This window comes from Mustela putorius, unplaced genomic scaffold (genome assembly GCF_011764305.1).
Source record: "Mustela putorius furo isolate JIRA1106 unplaced genomic scaffold, ASM1176430v1.1 tig00003836_pilon_pilon_pilon, whole genome shotgun sequence".
Taxonomy (NCBI): Eukaryota; Metazoa; Chordata; class Mammalia; order Carnivora; family Mustelidae; genus Mustela; species Mustela putorius.
In genome coordinates, this window is record NW_025421989.1 from 15,734,108 (window position 1) to 15,755,408 (window position 21,301).

The 21,301-nt window shown below is 39.8% G+C and overlaps 1 protein-coding gene across 1 annotated transcript; it reads right to left on the reverse strand.

The window, feature by feature from the left end:
* Window positions 1-71: 71 nt before the first annotated feature.
* EIF1AX (eukaryotic translation initiation factor 1A X-linked) lies at window positions 72-20,629 on the reverse strand. Its single transcript, XM_004758966.3, has 7 exons — window positions 20,373-20,629; window positions 14,150-14,233; window positions 11,158-11,261; window positions 10,141-10,191; window positions 7,232-7,313; window positions 4,346-4,437; window positions 72-1,444 (listed from the first exon to the last, which is right to left on the reverse strand). The coding sequence occupies exons 1-7, from the start codon at window positions 20,386-20,388 to the stop codon at window positions 1,439-1,441; spliced, it is 435 nt and encodes a 144-aa protein (XP_004759023.1). The 5' UTR covers window positions 20,389-20,629; the 3' UTR covers window positions 72-1,438.
* Between the last annotated feature and the right edge of the window lie 672 nt (window positions 20,630-21,301).

A 21,301-nucleotide genomic window follows, 5' to 3' on the forward strand; every position in this document is an offset into this window, starting at 1 on the left:
TTATAGTACCTCAGGTTCTGATTCCAGAGTTTGCACACTTACAAATAAACATGAGATTAGAGAAGATTTGCTTATTTTCTGAAGCCACATGAAGGTTTATTTCCCTTTATAGTACTTTTCGTCATTGAAAACATCTCTGGAGACCGGCAGAATAAAAGCTTCACAACCTTAATGATGGAACTCTTCATTGCTTAAGATTTCAATGTGGCTAGTGAGGTCTAAATAGCCCCGCCCTTAATTTCATCTTGGTAGAGTTGAGAACAAAAACTGAGTAAGGGAAAAATCCAAATTCCCAATAAAATATAAGCAAAACAAATCTTTACACACAATAAAATATATCCTAAACACAAAGTAAGGGTATAATATACTCTGCAGCATGACACTGTCTTTATTTCTCAGCTGTACTTCTTCCATTTAGAAATGAGAAACCATCTTTTCAGTAAATTGTTATTCCCTTCTCTTTTTACAGCTTAGGGATAGTTTGAAAAAGGCTTAAATTGTACAATTGTTAGGAAATTAAATTTTCATTTATACATAATTCAAGAGTTTATAAACCACTCAAAATTGTAGCTTATATGTATATGACGTCTGAAATAGAATGACACTTTTAACAATATTTTTGTTCTTTAAAAATATTCTACATACATGCATATGATCAAAACAGTCTTCTTGTTTGGGAAATTTCCTATGCACAGTAAGGAAAAAAAAACTGACAACTATAGCAACGTTTCAATGTCAGGATAACTGGGTGCCACCTACTGTTCAATTCCTATAATTACTAACCTTACAAATTAAAAATTGCTATTAAAACCTAGGTTCTAAAACCTGCATTTTGGAAATGCTTTTTTGTTGATACATTTATAGTGGCAAAATAAGATCATGAAAACAATGTACATGATATCAAAATTAGTACAAAAATAGCCACATGCTACTTAAATATGAAAAACTGACCTAATCATTTTTTACTCCAAATGCAGAGTTCTGCTTCCTTTAAATTGTATCAAAATCTCAAGGGAACATCGAAGTAACTGGAATATACAGAAAGTTACTGTACAGTCGACAGGCTAGTCAAAGTTAGGGCTTAATCATAATCCATAAGTGTAGGACAAATGTTTTATTCAAAAGATTCATTTTCTTATGGGAAGCGGCCAAAGTAGGAAAAGGAGTAATGCATTTCCTCCCACTTTTTAAAAATAGTAGATGTGGTCTTTTACCCATAAGCTCCAAAACAACAAAAGAACAAAAGGGGCTTAACTTTTCACTTAAGAGAATTCAGCATTACCAGTGTTTAAAGAAATACCTTAGAAACAAATCAGTCTGCTTTAACAAACTGTATTCATGCTAATGAAATTTTAATCTTCTTTAACAGGTCACAGCCAAAATCCAAATTGTGGGAACAATCCTCAGAGAAATCGGAATGTAAAATGTTGAATTCAATTTAGATCTGGAAGAGAAAAGAACATCAGATCAAACAAAAGAATTCTTATCTTCCAGCAGTCTACCACATAGGGGAGCCTTGCACACCCTAAGGCTACCTTTGAAGAGGAAATTCTATACACTGGGATTTTCTCCATTGGTTTGTTGCCAGTAAATCTTACAACCTCCTTCAGAATGTCATGCCATGCAAAAAATATATATCTTTTTGAAGATTTTATTTATTTGACAGACAGAGATCACAAGTAGGCAGAAAGGCAGGCAGAGGGGGGCGGGGAGCAGGCTCCCTGCTGAGCAGAGAGCCTGACGCTGGGCTCAATCCCAGGACTCTGGGATCATGACCTGAGCCAAAGGCAGAGGCTTTAACCCAGTGAGCCACCCAGGCGACCCCATGCAAAATATTCTTTTTTTTTTTTTAAGGTTTTATTTATTTATCAGAGGGGAGGGAGAGCGAGCACAGGCAGACAGAATGGCAGGCAGAGGCAGAGGGAGAAGCAGACTCCCTGCTGAGCAAGGAGCCCGATGTGGGACGCTGGGATCATGACCCGAGCCGAAGGCAGCTGCTCAACCAACTGAGCCACCCAGGCGTCCCCCCATGCAAAATATTCTTAATAAAGTTTAGTACCTCCTCCCTTTTTTGTTAGTGATAAGAGACTTTTTGGTTCTGGGGTGGAAGCAGACACACAGGAGTATTATCTGAGAAAGAGAGGGGTCTGGCAGTAACCAAATTCTCCTCTCAACCCGGTTTTAGAAACAACTAGCATTACCTATAAGCAATCTGAAGAAATGTCTTGGAAACATAGGGTTCTCCGGTGATAAAGCAACCCTTGCAAAATGTTCAAGATAACTCAAATTCCTTTAGTATCCACCATCTTTTACCATCTCTTTCCTTGCCAGCATACTGGGTCCAGTCCTAATGAATCACTGGCACAGATTCAGTTTTTTTCTTAGAAAATCTTAACCTTGTTTAGATCCTCAACCTATCACCTCTGTGTATTCAAATTCAAATTCATACTCAAAAGTGTTCTCTGATTTGGTTCTTAATTTCCAACACAATTCCATGTCAGGTTCTGGTCACAGAATATAATCAATAAATCTACTGTCAAAGTATCATTAACAAGTCAGTCACAAGAATTCTGTGGCCCAGCGTCTCTAAAAGGGACATACATTAAAAAAAGAAAGACAAATTTATGTAAAAATTCAGAAATGCATATATACATGGAGGATATGTACTCAAATCCTTAATTCACCCTGAGTATTCTAAGTGGTCTGAAGATGCATCAAAATATAAGATGGATTGATGGATGAATAAAGATATAGTTAGATATATGATAAATCAGGTAAAAAAAATATTAATTATAGAACCTGGGTAGTGGGTATCACTTGTGATGCCTAATTCAGACTCCCTGCAGATCAGCCTTTGTACTTTTGAAAGGCCCTGGTAATCATGTCACACAGTCTAAGTCAGGAGTAAATGCCCCAGATATAATAAAATTTCATCTTTGAATCAAACCAAACATTAGAGTAATTATTTTTAGATTTATATACATAGTTTGGCTCTCAACTACATTTTTATTTTAAGGAGTTGAAAAAGAGCCCAAACTGGAGTTAAGAGTAACTTATAATACTACCCCAATTATTTAATAAATTTATATTGCCAGAAACTAAGTATGAATTTCACTTAAATACTATAACAGCAAAAGGGCATTTATTCTGGGGCGCCTGGGTGGCTCAGTGGGTTGAGCCTCTGTCTTTGGCTCGGGTCATGATCTCAGGGTCCTGGGATTGAGCCCCGCATGGAGCTCTCTGCTCAGCAGGAAGCCTGCTACCCCCTCTGTCTCTGCCTGCCTCTCTGCCTGCTTGTGAGCTCTATCAAATAAATAATCTTTAAAAAAAAAAAAAAAAAGGCATTTATTCTTGTGAGCATCACTGCTTTACCGTTCAGAAAAAAAATATATTTTCCTAAAACACACCAACGCCAAACCAAGAGTTTGCCAACAACGCATATCCAATAAATGAAGTATCATAATTGGCGAAAGGTCTCTAAAGATTTATTTTAGAAAGAGAGAGGTCACACATGTAGAAGAGGGGCAGAGAGAGAGGGAGAGAGTCTTAAGCAGAACTGAGCGTGGAGGCCAACTGGGGCCTCGATCCCACAACCCTGAGATCATGATCTGAGCTGAAATCAAGAGTTGGATGCTCAACTGACTGAGCCACCCAGGGACCCCTGGAATGACAACATATGTTAAAAGCCTTGTTAAAACTGAGACCTTCTGGGGCATGTGAGTCAAGCATCTGACTCTTGGGTTTCAGCTCAGGTCATGATCTCAGGGTTGTGGGATTAAGGCCCGCACACTGGGCTCCATGCTCAGGGCAGAGACTGCTTCAGATTCTCTCTCCCTCTGCCCCCTCACATGTGCTCTCTCTCTAAAAAAAAAAAAAAAAAAAAAAAAAAAAAACTAAACAAAATCTTTTAAAAAAATGTTGTAATTCCAATGTTCCATATCAAGCTACTTAAAAAAGATTCTTCTAATATACCAGTATTTCAATTAAGGCATGTTTCTTTGAGATCTTCTATTTCTTACAACTGTCTGCTAAATTCATAAACAGCTATCTCTTAAAGATACTTTTAAACAAGTTATGATTCCAATGCCTAGCATTCATATCGCCAAAGCAGATACTGATCTTTTTTGGAAGAAATGTTGAAAAGACTGTAAGAATTCTCAAAGTATAAGTTTGACTAGTTGTCTTCTAAATAATACTGAGTATTTTAATTCATGGACAAGTCTTGAAATATACCCTAATTCAAGTATTCAACATTTTTAGTTTAAAGGAAGACAGGAGAAAAAGCTGGTTTCTCTGTGGATAATTCAGAAACAAAAGTTGGAAAATATAAGATCCATCTACTCACATCATCGATGTCTTCATCATCATCTCCAATGTCATCGAACTGAATTTCATCATCATCTCCAGGACCAAATGTATCAGTTTCATTGATTTTAGCTAAAGAAACAATAACAAATACACTCATATAACCAAGATAATATTAAAATGGTCTGTTATCAAATGCTGAGTCAAAGTTATACCAATTCAAGTATAGTTGACATATATATTAATTTCAAGCGCACATGGTTGATTTTGACAATTATATACACTACAACATGTTCACGAGAATAAGCATGGTTACCAAGTCACCAATGTTACTACAATACTATTAACTACATTCCCCATACTGTACTTTTCATCCCCATGATTTATGTTAGAACTGGTAGTTTGTACCTCTTAATCCCCTTCACCTACTTCGCCCACCTCCTGGCCCCGCAACAACCATTGGATATCTTCTCTATATTTATGAGTCTTTCTCTCGTTTGTTCGTAGTTTTTTTTTTTTTTAAAGATTCCACAAGTCTAAGTGATATCATATGGTATTTGTCTCTGATTTATTTCACCTGGCATACCCTCTAAGTCTATACATGTTACTACAAATGGGAAGATTTCATTTGCTTTTATGTCTGAGTAATACTCTAGTTGTATGTGTGTATCAATCACATATCCTTTATCCATTTATCTATCAGTGGACACAAGTTGCTTCTGTATCTTGGCATTGTAAATAATGCTGCAATAAACATAGGGGTACATACACTTTTTCAAATAAGTGCTTTCATTTTCTTTGTGTATATATCCAGTACTGAAATTACTGGACTGAATGGTATTTTTATGTTTAACTTTTTTTTTTTTTAAAGATTTTATTTATTCATTTGACAGAGAGAGATCACAAGTAAGCAGAGAGGCAAGCAGAGAAGAGAGGAAGGAAAGCAGGTTCCCTGCTGAGCAGAGAGCCCGATGTGGGACTGAGCCGATGTGGGACTGAGCCGAAGGCAGCGGCTTAACCCACTGAGCCACCCAGGTGCCCCCTTATGTTTAACTTTTTGAGGAACTTTTAAACTTTTTGAGGAACCTCCATACTGTTTTCCACAATGGTTGTACCAGTTTGTATTCCTACCAACAGTGCACAAGGGTTCCTTTTTCTCCCCATCTTCGCCAACACTTGTTATTTCTTATCTTTTTGATACAAGATATTCTGACTGGTATGAGGGGTATCTCACTGTGGTTGTGATTTGCATTTCCCTGATGATTAGTGATGCTAAGCATCTTTTCAAGGCCTATTGGTCATTTCTACATCTTCTATGTAAAGTGTCCATTCAGGTCTTCTGTCCATTTTTAATTGGATTATTTGGGAGGATTTTTAGGCATTCAGTTGTATGAGTTTTTTTTTGTTTTGTTTTTGTTTTTAAGATTTTATTTAGGGGCACCTGCATGGCTTAGTCAGTATCTCTCTTTCGCTCTCAAATAAATAAAATCGTAAAAAAAAAAAAAAAAGATTTAATTTATTTCTTTGAGAGAGAGAACATGCACATGTGCAGGAGCAGGGGGAGGGGCAAAGGCAGAATCCCATGCTGGGCAGGGAGCCGTATGCAGGGCTTGATCCCAGGACCTGAAAGAAGATGCTTAATCACCCAGATGCCCCAAGCTGTAGGAGGTTTGTGTTTTTTTTTTTTTTAAAACATATTTTGGATATTAACCATTTATTAGATAAATCATTTGTAAATATCTTCTCCCATTCAATAGGTTGCCACTTTGTTTTGTTGGTTTCCTTCATGGTCCAAAAGCTTTTTGGGTTGACATAGTCCCAAGTATTTATTTCATAGAGATATTTTTAGTAAAGCAGGCTCCAGTTACACAAATTCTGAAACCTTTACAACTTCTAACTATGCCTCAAACTGGTTAGAGCACATGCTAACAACACCCAATCACCAGACAGACTCATCAATCAGAAACTTGAGTCAAATCATGTTTATCCCTAAGCAATGAAAATGAACTGGGAAGTGCTGGTTCCATTCCCCGATATACTAGCATTTCCTAGACTGAAAATGTTAAGTAAATAATTTTGGAGGATTTTTGTGCTTAAGTAAAATTATATTGTTTTTATAATAATATGCAAGAAAGCCCAAACGAAGAAAAAAACACTACAAAATGAAAGAAAAACACCAAATGAAATAGCCACTTAGGCTTATAAAATAGTATGTAAAGTACATTTCCCCTTTGGTGAGGTTACGAAGGACTTATTTTTGTTTTATTTAAGTTTACCACCTATGAATGCGTAACTTTTGAGGTGCCTGGGTGGCTCAGTCAGTTAAGCATCTGCCTTTGGCTCAGATCATGATCCCAGTGTCCTGGAATGGATCCCCACATGGGGCTCTCTGCTCAGCAGGGAACCTGTTTCTCCCTACCCCCCCAACTCATGTTTGCTCTCTCCCCCTCTCTGAAAAATCTTTAAAAAAACACATAACTTTTGTATCGGTAACAGAGAGACAACATTGGTTTTAAAAAATCCTACAGGATCTTTTAATACTAGGATAATAACTGAAAACTGACTTTATAAAAATTGACAACAGTACCTAAGTACTATCCCTGCTTCACATTTAAAGTAGATGAACAATGACAACCTCTTGAGAAAGTTATTGTGAAATAAATACTGAAACAAAAGTAATCCTCTTATTAGTATTATGCAGAAGTTCAGAGTATAAAACATAACTCCATACCAGAAAGTATATTTATTAAGGACAGAATCCCAGTTACTTTTTTCTTAAGGTATCCACTATTATGAAGCAGGCATACTTAAAACGAACCATGTAAGCACAAAAGTAAATATGCAAAATTCTACCAAAATTCCTTCACCTAAGTAACACCAAGAATGAACACCATATGACAGGTTAGTAAAGTAACTCAGACATTACCATGCTCTGGAAGCTCGCCATATGCCTTCAGACTTCTAGCTTCATCTGCATTGTATTTTAAAATTACATCAGCTTTATTATCCTAAAAAAGACAAGTAACTTTTAGAACCAATTATGCCAAAATAGTCTTTCCCAAATTATTTTCAAAGTGGATAAAAAATTAAATCTCACTGTGGTTACAATCCTTTTTTCACATTTTAAAGTTTTCTCCTACCTAGTGCACTTGTTGTCATAAGCACTACATGACATATGGAAATGCTGAATGACTATATTGTTAATTATACGGGAATCAAAATTAAAAAAAAAAAGTATTAGAGGCACCTGGGTCGCTCAGTCCTTTAAGCACCTGACTTCAGCTTAGGTCATGATCTCAGGGTCTTGGGATGGGGCCCCTGCATCTGGCTTCCTGCTCAGCAGGGAGTCTGTTCCTCTTCCTCCCCTTCTGCCTCTAACCCTGCTGTGCTCTCTCAAATGAATGTTAAAAAAAAGGTATCAAAACAAACAAAACTTTTTAAAAAGATTCTATTTACTTATTTGACAGAGAGGAAGAGATCACAAGTAGGCAAAGAGGCAGGCAGAAGGAGAGGGGGGAAGCAGACTTCCTGCTGAGCAGGGAGCCAGATGTGGAGCTCGATCCCAGAACCCTGACTGAGATCACGATCTGAGCGGAAGCAGAGGCTTAACCCACTGAGCCACCCAAGCGTCCCAGAAACAAAACTTTTAAAAAATAAAGTTTTCTCCTACCTTCTAAAAAACATCCTCAGGGTTATATAGTATAAAGCTGCCTACATGCATAAATGAATAGTGATCAACAAGCTTAAGGAAGATATTTACAGATCTCACTTTAAAAAGGGCAGAACTGTGCAAACCCAATCTTTTAAGTGTTTACTATTATCCTTTGATTAGAAGTCTTTTGAAATACGAAAATTCCCTGGGACCATAATTTACGGGTTGATTAAACAAACTAAAAAAATGTGTAATGTGTAATGACCTAAGGAAATTAATATGCCTTTCCATGCATCAGAGGTTCTTAGAATATGAACCTAATGAAATCTCCAGTGGAGCCTTTGTATTTCCTGGAGCTAGATCTGTAGAGGCGGAGTGAAGTTCATGAATTTGTATTTTTAAAAGCCCTTTTAAGTGTTTCTGATGCAAATGTCCCACTGAAAACTACTGCCATAGAATGTTCACATTTTCCCATTTGAAAAGAATCCCACTCAGTTAAGGAAGAAAAAAAGTGTTGAAGCTGATTGTTTCAACTTCAAGAAGTTCTTTGGACCTAAAAGCAGGACCAAAGGGCTTCAAAGAGTATCAGTGATGCAAAGGCAGTGTGATTCAAACCAGTCCTTCTTGAACTATGATGTTTATAGAAGTTCAAAGGTAAATTGCTAAAACGCATATTCCAATTCAGGAGGACTGGAGTGGGGTCCAAAAACCTACATCTCTTACAAGTTCCTAAAAGCCAGTGATGCCACTGGTCCCTGGACCAGCCTTAAAGTGGCAGGGGTAGAGAAGGTGGTTTATGGAAGACTAAGAATCAGAAAAAGTTGGTCTTGGCTGTCATTTTATAGTCAGAATTGTACATGCTTTCATATCTTGGGTTTCCTTATCCATCAAAGACAACTATTCTTCCTACTTCTGGGGTTATTTTTAAGATTAAGAGAAGAAACTGGACATTAGAATGGTATTTTGTTTTGTTAGAGAGACAGTGCACACTTGCGGGGGAGGGGGCCAACGGAAGGAGAGTGAGAATCTTAAGCTGGCTCCACACCCAGCAAGGAGCCCAAGGCAGGGTGCGATTGTGACCTGAGAGGAAATCAAGAGTTGGACGCTTAACCGACTGAGCCACGCAGGCATCCCAAAATGGTATTAATTAAAGCAGGCTTTTTTGTACCTTAGCATTATTCACATTTTGGGCTGGGCAATTCTTTGTTGTAGGGACTGTCCTTTGCAATGTAGGATATTTGGCACCACCCCTCATCACTATCCATTACATGACAGCGACACTGCCTCCCCCAGTTGTGACAACCAGAAATGTCTCCAGACACTGCCAAATGGCCCCCTAGAGGAAAAAATTCACTCATGGTTGAGAACCAATCATTTAAAGTAAAGATTTTAATTCTTTACTCTGGAACATAGATTTTAAAAAATCAAGGTAGGATCAAGGCTATAAAAACAGAAACATCACTCACAATGTGATTAAATATATGGTGATGAGTTCCAACAGGGAGAAACCAAATGGCCTACAGAGACCCAAAATGAGTAGTCTTCAAGTTGAGATTATTCAACTACCATTTTTTCCTGGTGCTCATTCAAATTTAGATCACATACTTCTATCATGGTTTCTACCGCAGTTACTTGTGTGCCTGTCTCACTCTTCTCACTACCAGGCCGTAAGCATTTTTGGGATGGGAGCTTGGCTCATTCAGGTGTATCCACTACGGTAAGAGTTCCCAGATTTTTATTTCAACAAGTATGAATTAAAAAGAAAAGAAAAATGGCACAGGAGGTCTACCATAAGATTAAATTTTTATTATAACAAATAAGAACACAAACAAAATCACCACTAACATCACTCATTCCAAACAAGGGAACTTTTTAAATATCAAAAAAGGTAAAAAGGCCATTTAACTTTATGAAAAATTCACGCTGCCTGTTATTTTTTCCATAGTGAAAACACGGACTCCACAAAATGGCCACTTGGGAACCATGATGCCTAGGGTATCTAGCATAATACCTAAAAAAACTTAACCGGCCCGTATAAAATGTTTGTTGACACAATAGTGAGCAGCATGCTGGGGTGGAACTGGTCAAATACAGTCATGACTGAAGTTCTAAGCACTAATGGCTCACAAAATTCAACCAAGTGAACAAATGAGAAAAAAATATATACACATATATATTTTTACCTGGTAGTCTCGGAGACCAACCAATATAATGTCTGAAGTATTTATCCAAACCTATGAAAGAAAAGTCACTGCATGTCATATTTAAAAATAAAGAAGCAAAGCAACATTGAGTCAGTCTTTCCATAAAACACTATTCACCCAATAGGAAAAAAATACTACAGTAAGCAGCTGAGATGTTTCAAATCTTCTATAATTTGGGGTGTTAAAATCTTATTTAACAGCCTGACTGTTTATTAATTCCAAAAGAATAATGACTAGATTAGAAATTAAGGAATTTTTAATAGTGAATTACTCCAAGTGGTTAGTTATCCATCCATTACATGTGAGAATAGAAAGTTAGAAAAGTACATTTATCGCCTTCCCTCTCTTCATTTCACCAACCCACATAAGAAGCTGGCAAAACCCCTTTATAGTTTAGTAACCATCTAAAATCAGAGTTTGAGGGACTTTTACCCAACTTGATTAATATATCTGCCTCAAAGCCCACTATGATGGGAGATTAATCATTCCTTCCAAGGCAGCCCATTGAAGAAATTTAGTATCACCACAACACTAACTGTAATTCCTATTCACATTTTCTTAACACTCTTTACAAATATTTCCCCCGCCCTGAAACCAGAATCCAAACATGAGCCACATACCCCATTTAACCATTAGGTCTCTTTCATCTCCATTCAACTGGAATAGTTCCCCACCCCTTTAAGGTCATTAACATTGTATTAAGAGCCAGGCCATGTTTTGTGGGTTTCTCCAAATGTGGATTTGTTGATTGTTTATTCATGATTAGATTCAGGTTAAACATTTTGAGCAGAAAAAAATAGGTGATGCCAATGTCTTTAAATGGAATCCATAAAAAATTACCATCAAGGAGTTGGCTGTTTTATCATAGGTAATAAATCACTGTTCTACTGAAATCTTTGGGGAACTTCCAAAAATGAGGTCCCTGACCCATAAAAACTATGGAGCAATCTTCTACCTTAATCACAATTTTAAAGTAAAACAAATTTCCACACCTACCTTTTTTCTCAATTTCCCTCTGATGTGACATAACCTCTTTACACCATCAAAACACATCGCTTCTAATCGTCCATTTCCCAACATTTTGATTACTTGAGCATACTCTGGGGGAGGGAAAACAAAAGTGTATAGGATACTGTTCAAATTTTCAGAACAGCAACTTAAAAACCCACACAAAACTGACTAGAATGGGGGCACGGTCCATTAAGCGTCCGACTCTCGGTTTCAGCTCAGGTTATGGTCTCAGGGTCTTGAGATCAAGCCCCGTGTCGGGCTCTGAGCTCAGCAAGGAGTCTGCTGGAGTTTCTGTCAGGCACCCTGCTCACCTGGGAGCCTGCTTCTCTCTGTCCCTCCCCCAATCATGCTCACTCGCTCGCTCTCTCACTCTCTTGTGCTTGTTCTCTCTCTCAAAAAAAAAAAAAAAAAACTAACATTAAGCTACTTGTATTTGCCAAATTGTTGAAATTAGCCTTTATAAGATCTGAGGGAAAGGAGATCCAAATTTGGGAGACATTCCAAATGAGAGAGATTGATGAGATGTAATATGCATTTTGGGACATGCCACCTTGGTCTCCAAAAGTAAAGCCTACAGTTATGAAGACAGTAGTCATTCTGTTTACTCAAAATGAACAGATGTAATTAAAGCATTTCTGATAAGAGATAGCTTGTTATAGAAAGGACATTATGGAGTCTAGATTCTGGTTCTACCAATAACTAGCTTAGTGTTTATTACTCCCTAGTCTTTATTTTACTACACATATTTATTCCTAACCATTATGCCTATGTGTTATCTAGTCTGTTTTGTTTATTTATCTTAGAGGAAGGAAAAGGGGCAGGGGGAGAGGGAGAGAGAATCCAAAGCTGACTCTGGGCTGACATTGGACTGTGAGGCAGGGCTTGATCCCAGAACCCTGAGATCATGACCTGAACCAAAACCAAGAGTTGGACTGCAATACCCAGGTGCCCCTGTTCTAGTCAAATTTTTTTTTTAAGATTTACCTATTCACTTAAGAGAGAGGGAGAGAGGGAGGGTGGGGAAAGACAGAGAGAAGCAGGCTCCCAGGTGAGCAGGGTGCCTGATGCGGGTCTTGTTCCCAGGACCCTGGGACTGTGACCTGAGCTGAAGGCAGATGCTTAACTGACTGAGCCACCCTGGTACCCCAATAATGTCTTTGTTATATTAGAAGTCATCATTCAAAGTTTTTGTAAAGCCAGAAAGATGTTTTCAGGCAAAATGCCGAACTTTTAAAGAAAACCCTTCCAAAAGGAAACCCAGAAACTCCCCGGTTTTACTGACATTTGGAAAACTAAGATGATGAGCATTAGCTTGCACGTGGGCCTGTCTGTTCTTCTCTAATCATTAAATGACAGAAGATTGGAGGTGGATGTTGCCTCAGAACCTTTAGCTTACTCAAGCTGTACATAAGACTGACCCACTAAGAGAATACCCACCGGTCTGTAAGTATACTGAGACCTAACTCTGAAAGGTTCAACCATGGGTTTAACATGCTGAAGTGATTGCTCAGATTATACCACACCTAGAGCCTCAATATTGTGGGTCAATTCAAAGGCAGCCTCTCTTCCCAAGTGAGGGGAAAAAAACATGAAAAAAGTAGTGGTCGTCATAATAAAGTCAACAGCTAACGGAGGCAGGCCTAACTACAGCTAAGAAACAAAAAGGTCTTTTAGCCACAAAACATGCCTCATTTTTAGTGGCTTATATATACACAGCCATGAACAAAATCCACCAAAGTTCTATACAAAAAGACAATCAAAAAAGGTTCTTTGTTAAAATATGCCAGGAGCTACTAGGATAACTGGAAAATTTCAAAAATAGATTATATACTAGATATATAATATATTCATGTTAAATTATCTGAGTCTGATAATTCTATTGTGATTATATAAGAGAATATTCTTCTTAAGAAACATAATGCAGGGCGCCTGGGTGGCTCAGTGGGTTAAGCCGCTGCCTTCAGCTCAGGTCATGATCTCAGGGTCCTGGGATCGAGTCCCGCATCGGGCTCTCTGCTCAGCAGGGAGCCTGCTTCCTCCTCTCTCTCTCTGCCTGCCTCTCTGCCTATTTGTGATCTCTCTCTGTCAAATAAATAAATAAAATCTTAAAAAAAAAAAAAAAAAGAAACATAATGCAGCAGGTAAAGTAAAAAAGTATCATGTCTGTAACAAGCTTGAAAATCATTCAAGAGGGGCACCTGGGAGGCTCAGTGGGTTAAGCCTCTGCCTTGGGCTCAGGTCATGATCTCAGGGTCCTGGGATTGAGCCCCGTGTCATGCTCTCTGCTCAGCAGGGAGCCTGCTTACCCCTCTCTCTCTACCTGCCTCTCTGTCAAATAAATGAAATCTTAAAAAAAAAAAAAAAATCATTCAAGAAACACACACACACACACAAATGTGTGAAGGGTTTAAGGGAATTCATTGTATGAACACTGCAACTTTTCCAAAGGTTTGAAATTGCTCAAAAATATGGGAAACTAGTGTTATGCATCTTCGTTTAGAAAAGTCAATTGTTCAGTTTCACTCTATTCTATGTCCTGAAATTATATGCTAATGGCACTGGAGAAGTGTGGAGAAGGCCTCTAATTCATCCCTCAAAAATCCAGTCTAATGAAAATACTATGTAGCACCATTTCTAGCAAAAAAGGTCTACTAAATCATGCCAACTGTTAACCTCAGCTTTTGAGGCTTCGTTCTCTCTGAACTGTATAATTCATTCTTAATTATGAGTGTTCATGCAAAACAATGAAACCCAGACATTTACAGAAACGCCTCCAATCCTCACTGCACACAGGACACCAGGGAATGATTAGAGGCACTCTAGAGAGGTGTGGAGGGCTGAGGAACAGAGAAGGGCAAAGAGGGGCACAGGATGTAATCATTCAGGGTTATGAACAGTTCTAACCTTTCATGTTTTGACATGGAAATTCCATGTTAAAAAACACTATTACTTAAAAAAAATTCACAGAAACGCTTACCTTGTCCATCTTCTTTGAACACCAACTCTCTTTTTTCAGATTCATTCTCATTCTTACCTCTACGTCTATTTTTACCTCCTTTACCTAATGGTTTTAAAGAAAAAAAAAAGATGTTAATTATCTGTACAACAGTATTAAAGAAATAAATGACTCACAACATGCCTTTAAAAAATCATTTAAACTTAAAAATTCACCTAATGTGGTCACACACTCATATTAAGTTCACAATTTCCAGTCATATCAAACACATCACTTCCCTACTCTTCTTGGGAAATTCCTTTTGGGTTATTTCTCACATAAAATACCAACAAACTAAAAGAAAGTATTACATAGAATTATACAGATCCCTGAGAATATCTGTGTTCAATGGCCAAAGTTTCTGGACCATAATGACCACTTGGTTGAGCACATTTCTCAGTGAACCTGTCCTACAGTAGCCCACAAGGGCCAGGGTGGGAGATATATGGGTTACCAATAAATCTCTAAATAAATAAGCTCCCTCTTTTATTGGACCACCCCATGAAAAGTCTGAATTCAATCAAGTAGGATGACTTGGGGTGGGGGTGGGGGTAAAGTTATAGCTCCTGGAATGGGATACACTGATTTTGCGGTAGAGGGAAAAACAACTCCAGCTGCTTTGAGAGTTTTATCTTATACCTGTAAGAAAGATTCACTGAGCAAAGTATTTGAAGTTAAAAACACAAGGCATTAATTCCTGAACTTGGAAGCAACAAAGATGTTGTCCAGTAGGTGCATGAATAAACTGCAGTTTGACACAAGGGAGTATATTATTCAGCAATAAAAAGAAATGAGCTACTGAGTTCCTAAAAAACACTAAAGAATCTTAAATGCAAACTGTTTAGGGAAAGAAGGAATCTACAAAGGCCGAATAGTATGATTCCAACCATACAACATTTTGGAAAAGGCAAAACTATAGAGATAGTATTAAAAAAAATCAGTAGTTGCCATGAGTTGGGGAGGGGAGGGCAAATGCATATGTAGAACCACAGAGGATTTTCAGGGCAGTTATATTACTGTTCTATAGGATACTGTAATGGTAGATACATGTCATTATACATTTGTCAAAACCCACACAATGTACAACATGAAGAATGAACCTTAAGTAACCTATGGACTTGTTAGTAATAATGTATTTATATTGGTTCATGTAAGATGTTAACAACATGCTGCAGTAATAAGAGAATTCTAGTTTCCCTACAAATGTAACTAATCTAAAAAACAAAGTCCAGGGGCGCCTGGGTGGCTCAATGAGTTAGTATGCCTTAGGCTGTCATGATCTCCAGGTCCTGGGATAGAGCCCCACAGTGGGCCCCCTGACCCCGACCCTGCTCCATCTCATGCACACTCTCTTCAAATTAATAAAATCTTAAAAAATAAAAAATAGGGGTGCCTGGGTGGCACAGTGGATTGAGTCTCTGCCTTCGGCTCGGGTCATGGTCTCAGGGTCCTGGGACTGAGCCCCACATTTGGGCTCTCTGCTCAGCGGGAGCCTGCTTCCCCCCTCCTCTGCCTGCTTCTCTGCCTACTTGTGATCTCCGTCTGTCAAATAAATAAATAAAATATTTTTTTAAAAATGAATAAAATAATAAAATTTAAAAAATAAAAAATAAAAACGAATAAAGTCCATTAAAAAAACCAAACAATAGGGACGCCTGGGTGGCTCAGTTGGTTGAGCAGCTGCCTTCGGCTCGGGTCATGGTCCCAGCGTCCTGGGATCGAGTCCCACATCCGGCTCCTTGCTCCGCAGGGAGCCTGCTTCTCCCTCTGACTCTGCCTCCCACTGTGTCTGCCTGTGCTCGCTCTCGCTCGCTCTCTGACAAATAAATAAATCTTTAAAAAAAAAAAAAAAAACCAAACAATAAAAAGCAGCTACCCTACAACCCAGCAATCGCACTACTGGATATCTACCCCAAAGATACAAATGTGTGTATATGTATGTGCGTGCGCACGCACCCACACAGGAATACTATGCAACCATCAAAAAGGGAAATCTTGCCATTTGCAACAATGTGGATGGAACTAGAGGGTACTATGCTAAACGAAATAAGCCAATCAGAGAAAGACAATTATCATATGACCTCACTGATATGTGGAATTTGAAAAACAAGGCAGAGGAGCATAGGGAAAGAGAGGAAAAAATGAAACAACACAAAACCAGAGAGGGAGACAAATCATAAGAGGCTCTCAATCTCAGTAAACAAACTAAGGGCTGCTGGAGAGGAGGGGGGGAAAGGGGGATGGGGGGACTGGGCAATGGACACTGGGGAGGGTATGTGTTGTGGCAAGTGCTGGGTGTTGTGTAAGACTGATCAATCACTGACCTCTACCTCTAAAAGCAACAATACATTATATGTTAACAGTAATAATAAATAGTGGGATGCAGGAAAAAAAAACAATAAAAAGCAATGTGCAAACCAGATGCAATCAGCAAAATCCGGACTGTGGGGGTGATTCAATAAGACAATTTGTTTTCTTCAATAGATACACTATGAGGGGGCAAGAGACCAGATGGATGGGGAACTTACAGATTTCTTTTCTTTTTTTTTTTTTAAGATTACTTATTTGGAAGAGAAAGCATGAGAGAGAGAATGAGTACAAGTAGGGGTGGGGACAGAGGGAGAGGGAGAAGCAGGCTCCCCACTGAGCAGGGAGACTGATGCGGGACTCAATCCCAGGACCCTGGAATCATGACCTGTGTTGAAGGCAGACACTTAACCAACTGAGCCACCCAGGCGCCCCTTTTTTCTGATTTTTAAAGGGCCACTTGCACTATTCTTGACTTTTACCAGCCAAGCCATCCCCCTCCCCATTATGCCTGTTCCTCTGGAGCTTCATTAATTCCAAATTCCCACCTTCTGTTAACCCACTTTCTAAGGAAATTAATTTTTCTCTCACCTATCCCTTCTAAGCTAGTAGTTTTACATCTAAGCCCACTATTTCAACCAAACAATGGTCTCCTATTTCTAATGGCTCCAGTGAATGGGTCCAGTAAACACTGTCTTCTGTCCTCTCAAGCTCAAATTTACTCAAATTTTTTTTCTTTTCTTTTTTTTTTTTTACAAAGTTGGTCCTAAATCAACACCCTTGTTTCTGTAAGCGGCAACATAACCGCCTTAAAGAATATATCTCTCTCATCCTATGAACACACAATCTACCTTCTGCTATCTTATGCTTTAATCCAAGGAGACTTCTCATTGTCCCAGTAACTCACCCTTAACAAGCCTATGCCTATAAGATAGGTACTATTTTGTCTTCATTTCCCAAGAGTCTTTGAAAGGTTAAGTGACTTATCCAAGGCTATATCATAAAACGTGAGATCTGGGATTTGAAGTGAGCAGTAAGACACCACACCAGTCCACTATACTCTTAGCCACTATGCAATAAAGCCATCCATTTACTTGTCACAATCACCCTATGAAGTAATAGGTCATTTATCCCCAGGTTACCAGGGAGTTCACTGAAGCTCAGAGAATTAACTAACTCACTTTACATATTTCAGTGTGCAGGGGTGAACAGATTCAAACCCAATCTTTGTTATTGTTGTTCATGGCCCTCACATTAGGGTATCTCTCCACAGCATTCTGTTCCCATTCCAGAACCTAAAACCACACTGGTGCCCATTTTCAAAATGTGGAAGGCTGTTAAGTGGTAGTGATATTAAAGAACTCATGGAAGAACTTGGAAGCAGCAAAAGGTTCAAAGCCCAAACAGAATTAAGAGTGTGCACCAGGCCACTGCAAAGTCAGACCCATAACTTCTAGAATCAAGTACATCTTATCTGTCCTGGGGGCAGTCTCACAATGCTCTGTACTATTGTCAGGTGGGCCTCTATAATTTCCTGACCCACATAGAAGTCCTTAGAGTTAAGTAAGTGAGGCATTCCTAGGGGACACCAAAACGAATTTCCCAGAGAAAGTATGTTCTGCTCCATGCCATTCATACCAGATCTTCAAACCAGAGTGAAAGTTCCATTAGGGCAAGGATCCTACCAACTTTATTTACTGAGTTATATACCTGACTTGAGTAATCTTTGAATCAATCAAGAGTAGTCCAGACATTCCCAAAGGAGTGGCAATTTTAGAAGGCAGTAATTTCCTCTTAAGTGTGGGAGCTCCTTACCCCAGTCTTTTTGAGTTGACCAAAAGATACTCTTTTTCCTGAGGTAATAAGCTAAAAATATGAAGAGGATTCTAGAGGACATACGCTGGTAAGTAAGAATCAGTCCAAAGCAAAAGTCATTCAACACACAGTTTGTGGCAATTTATATCTTTGTGAAACCATCACTAAAATTATATTCACAGGGCTTCTGGCTCTTCCAATGAAGAAAAACAACAAACATGAATTTAATTCTACATTAGTAAACCTCATCTCGTAAAGCCCAGGGGTCATGGAAAGCACTAACATAACAGATTGATTTTACAAGTACTGAAATGATAACCGACAAATTCAGAATGAGGACTACCTCCAAAAACAGAGGAATACATGGGAAAGGGGATTGCAGAGGGGGACACAAAGGGCTTTAGATGATTCTGTGTTTTAATTGTCAAGTTCAGAGTAATAAACTCCCAGGCGTTCATTGTATTATCTATATTTTTTGTATGCTTCAAATATTATTTATAGAAGAACGATTCACTTCTTGCCAATTTACCAGAATTAACCATACCCTTATCACTCCCCTCTCTGTTTTACTGCCATGTCATGGGAATAGAACCTTAAAAGAGGCTAGTGAACTAGATCTGATTTAACATAGAAGTCCGGTTTCCTGGAAACCAAAGGGTACCTATTATTCATCTGAGAGTGGAGTCAACCAAAAGGAAGATGACTTAATCCAACAAATATTTATTGAGCATCTACTAAGTGTCAAATGCTAGTAATTCAATGTGATTAAGACAGATAGCATTATTGTCCATTAGAGCTTAGAGTTTAGTGAGGGAATTGGAAATTTCATCACTAGAAATAAAGATGAGAATAAGATACTTAGGAATAAAGGATTGGACAGGTTACAAGAAAACTTTTAGAACTCTGTTTCACCCAGAATAATTAGCAGTAAAATGCTACAAAAAGGACCAGCATGTTAGATTTCTGAGGACAGGGGAGTGCCCTAAGGGAACAGCACCAAATCTTGCAAAGAACCTCAACCAAGTACCCCACCAGATAAAATGAATAGTGACAGCTACAAAGAGAACAGAAGTAAGCCTAGATTAGGGCAGGGGTCTCAAGGATGAATAACCAAAGGAAACTTCCTGTGGGTTGTGTAATATGCTCCTCTCCTGAAGGAAATACAATGTTTCCCTGTTTCTACTGACACAATTACCTTGAGAAATATTTATAAAGATACAATTTCCTTGAGAGATTATAAAAATACTTAAAAGATAGAAATCCTCTTAAGTCTAAAAAAAGGGTAATTACTTTAGAACTCCTCTGCTTTCAGGTAAATTAGACCTTCCATTTTGGAAATTCCGAATAAATTTATCTCCGAGACGAATAATTTGTGGGCTTTGAGCCTCAAAATGGAGGGGACCTAAAAAACTAAAAGGTCTTTATTCCCACCATTTAAATACAAGATATGAGGCAAAAGTAGAAAACTTGGGAAAATATGGAACAAGTGTTCCATTAAAAAAAAAAAAAAAGTTAAACCCCGTAAAGGTGGGAAAGAGTAAATCTCTAGAAATGAACCTTAAATAAGTAAATATACATCAAGGTTTCGTCCACTGTTCACAAGGGAGACGGAGCAGTCTCAACAATACTGAACAACTGTCCATAAAGAAACCCATACAGGAGTACCTGGTCACTCAAGCAGGCATTACCTTTTTAAAGTTAAGAACTGCTTTCAGGGCTTAACTCTTTGCCCAGGACGCCAAAGGCACTCATTTGGGAAACCCGGGCCGCCTCAGGGAGGTCTCCCCCACAGTACCATAACGCGCCGCGGTCAGTCTGGCGCGAACCGGGAGCAAAAGCCCACATTCTCCCGCAGGAGGCCCTACAAAAATGGCGTCGGCTCCACCCCAATGTGACCAAACTGGAAGACAGTAGTAACTTCCCAGCTCCTCTCCCAAGCCCCAAACCGCGAGTGTATCCTGCAGCCGGGTGCCGGCACAGCGGAATGGAAGGTCACTGCGACCTGGGTAACCCGGGGGCCGCGGGCAGGGCCGGAGAGACCCGGTCGAGCGGAGTCGTGGTCCCGGAGTCCCGGCAGCATTACCTTTATTCTTGGGCATGGCGGTGACGGAAGCCTCCCGGCGTTTCCGACTCCTATCCTGGGGGTGGTGGTGGCGGCGGCGGCAGCGGCGACTTCTCCGAGGGGCCCCAGGGGCGACGCGTGGCACGCGCGGTACCAAGCAGGCAAAAGAGGCCGGGTCGCGTGCGCGGGAGACTCTAGCGACCGAGTTCTTCCGAGATCCGCCGGCGCTCACGTTCAGCCGCAGCAAATGGCGTCGCCGCTGTTTGCGTCTCTTTTCCCCGCCTCCTAACGGCGGCTGGCCCGCCCACCCCTCCCGGGCCCTACGGCGCAGGCGTGGGCAACTGACACCCGCCCCCTCCCCCCGCCCTCCATTGTTAGAGAGGTGGTGACGCGCTTTTGAAGCGTTCACAGTAGTTTGCTGGAACGGGCGGGGCACCGGACCGTGAGCCAGGAGGAGCAGGAGTCAGGGGAGTGGGCGGGGCCTAGGCGTCACAATAAGGGACGGATTCAGGTGGCGCCCGCTGCTGGCTGACATCAGACCTCTCTGCTGCTTTTTGACAAGCCGCGTCTTGGGGTTTGCGCTGCTGCTGACTCATTAATCTCACAGCTCGTTTTTTGTTTTTTGTTTTTGTTTTTTTTAAGATTTTATTGGGGCGCCTGGGTGGCTCAGTGGGTTGGGCCGCTGCCTTCGGCTCAGGTCATGATCTCAGGGTCCTGGGATCGGGTCCCGCATCGGGCTCTCTGCTCGGCGGGGAGCCTGCTTCCTCCTCTCTCTCTCTGCCCGCCTCCCCGGCAACTTGTGATTTCTCTCTGCCAAATAAAGAAATAAAATCTTAAAAAAAAAATTTTATTTATTTGACAGAGAGAAATCACAAGTAGGCAGAGAGGCAGGCAGAGTAAGGAGGAAGCAGGTTCCCTGCAGAGCAGAGAGCCCGATGTGGGGCTTGATC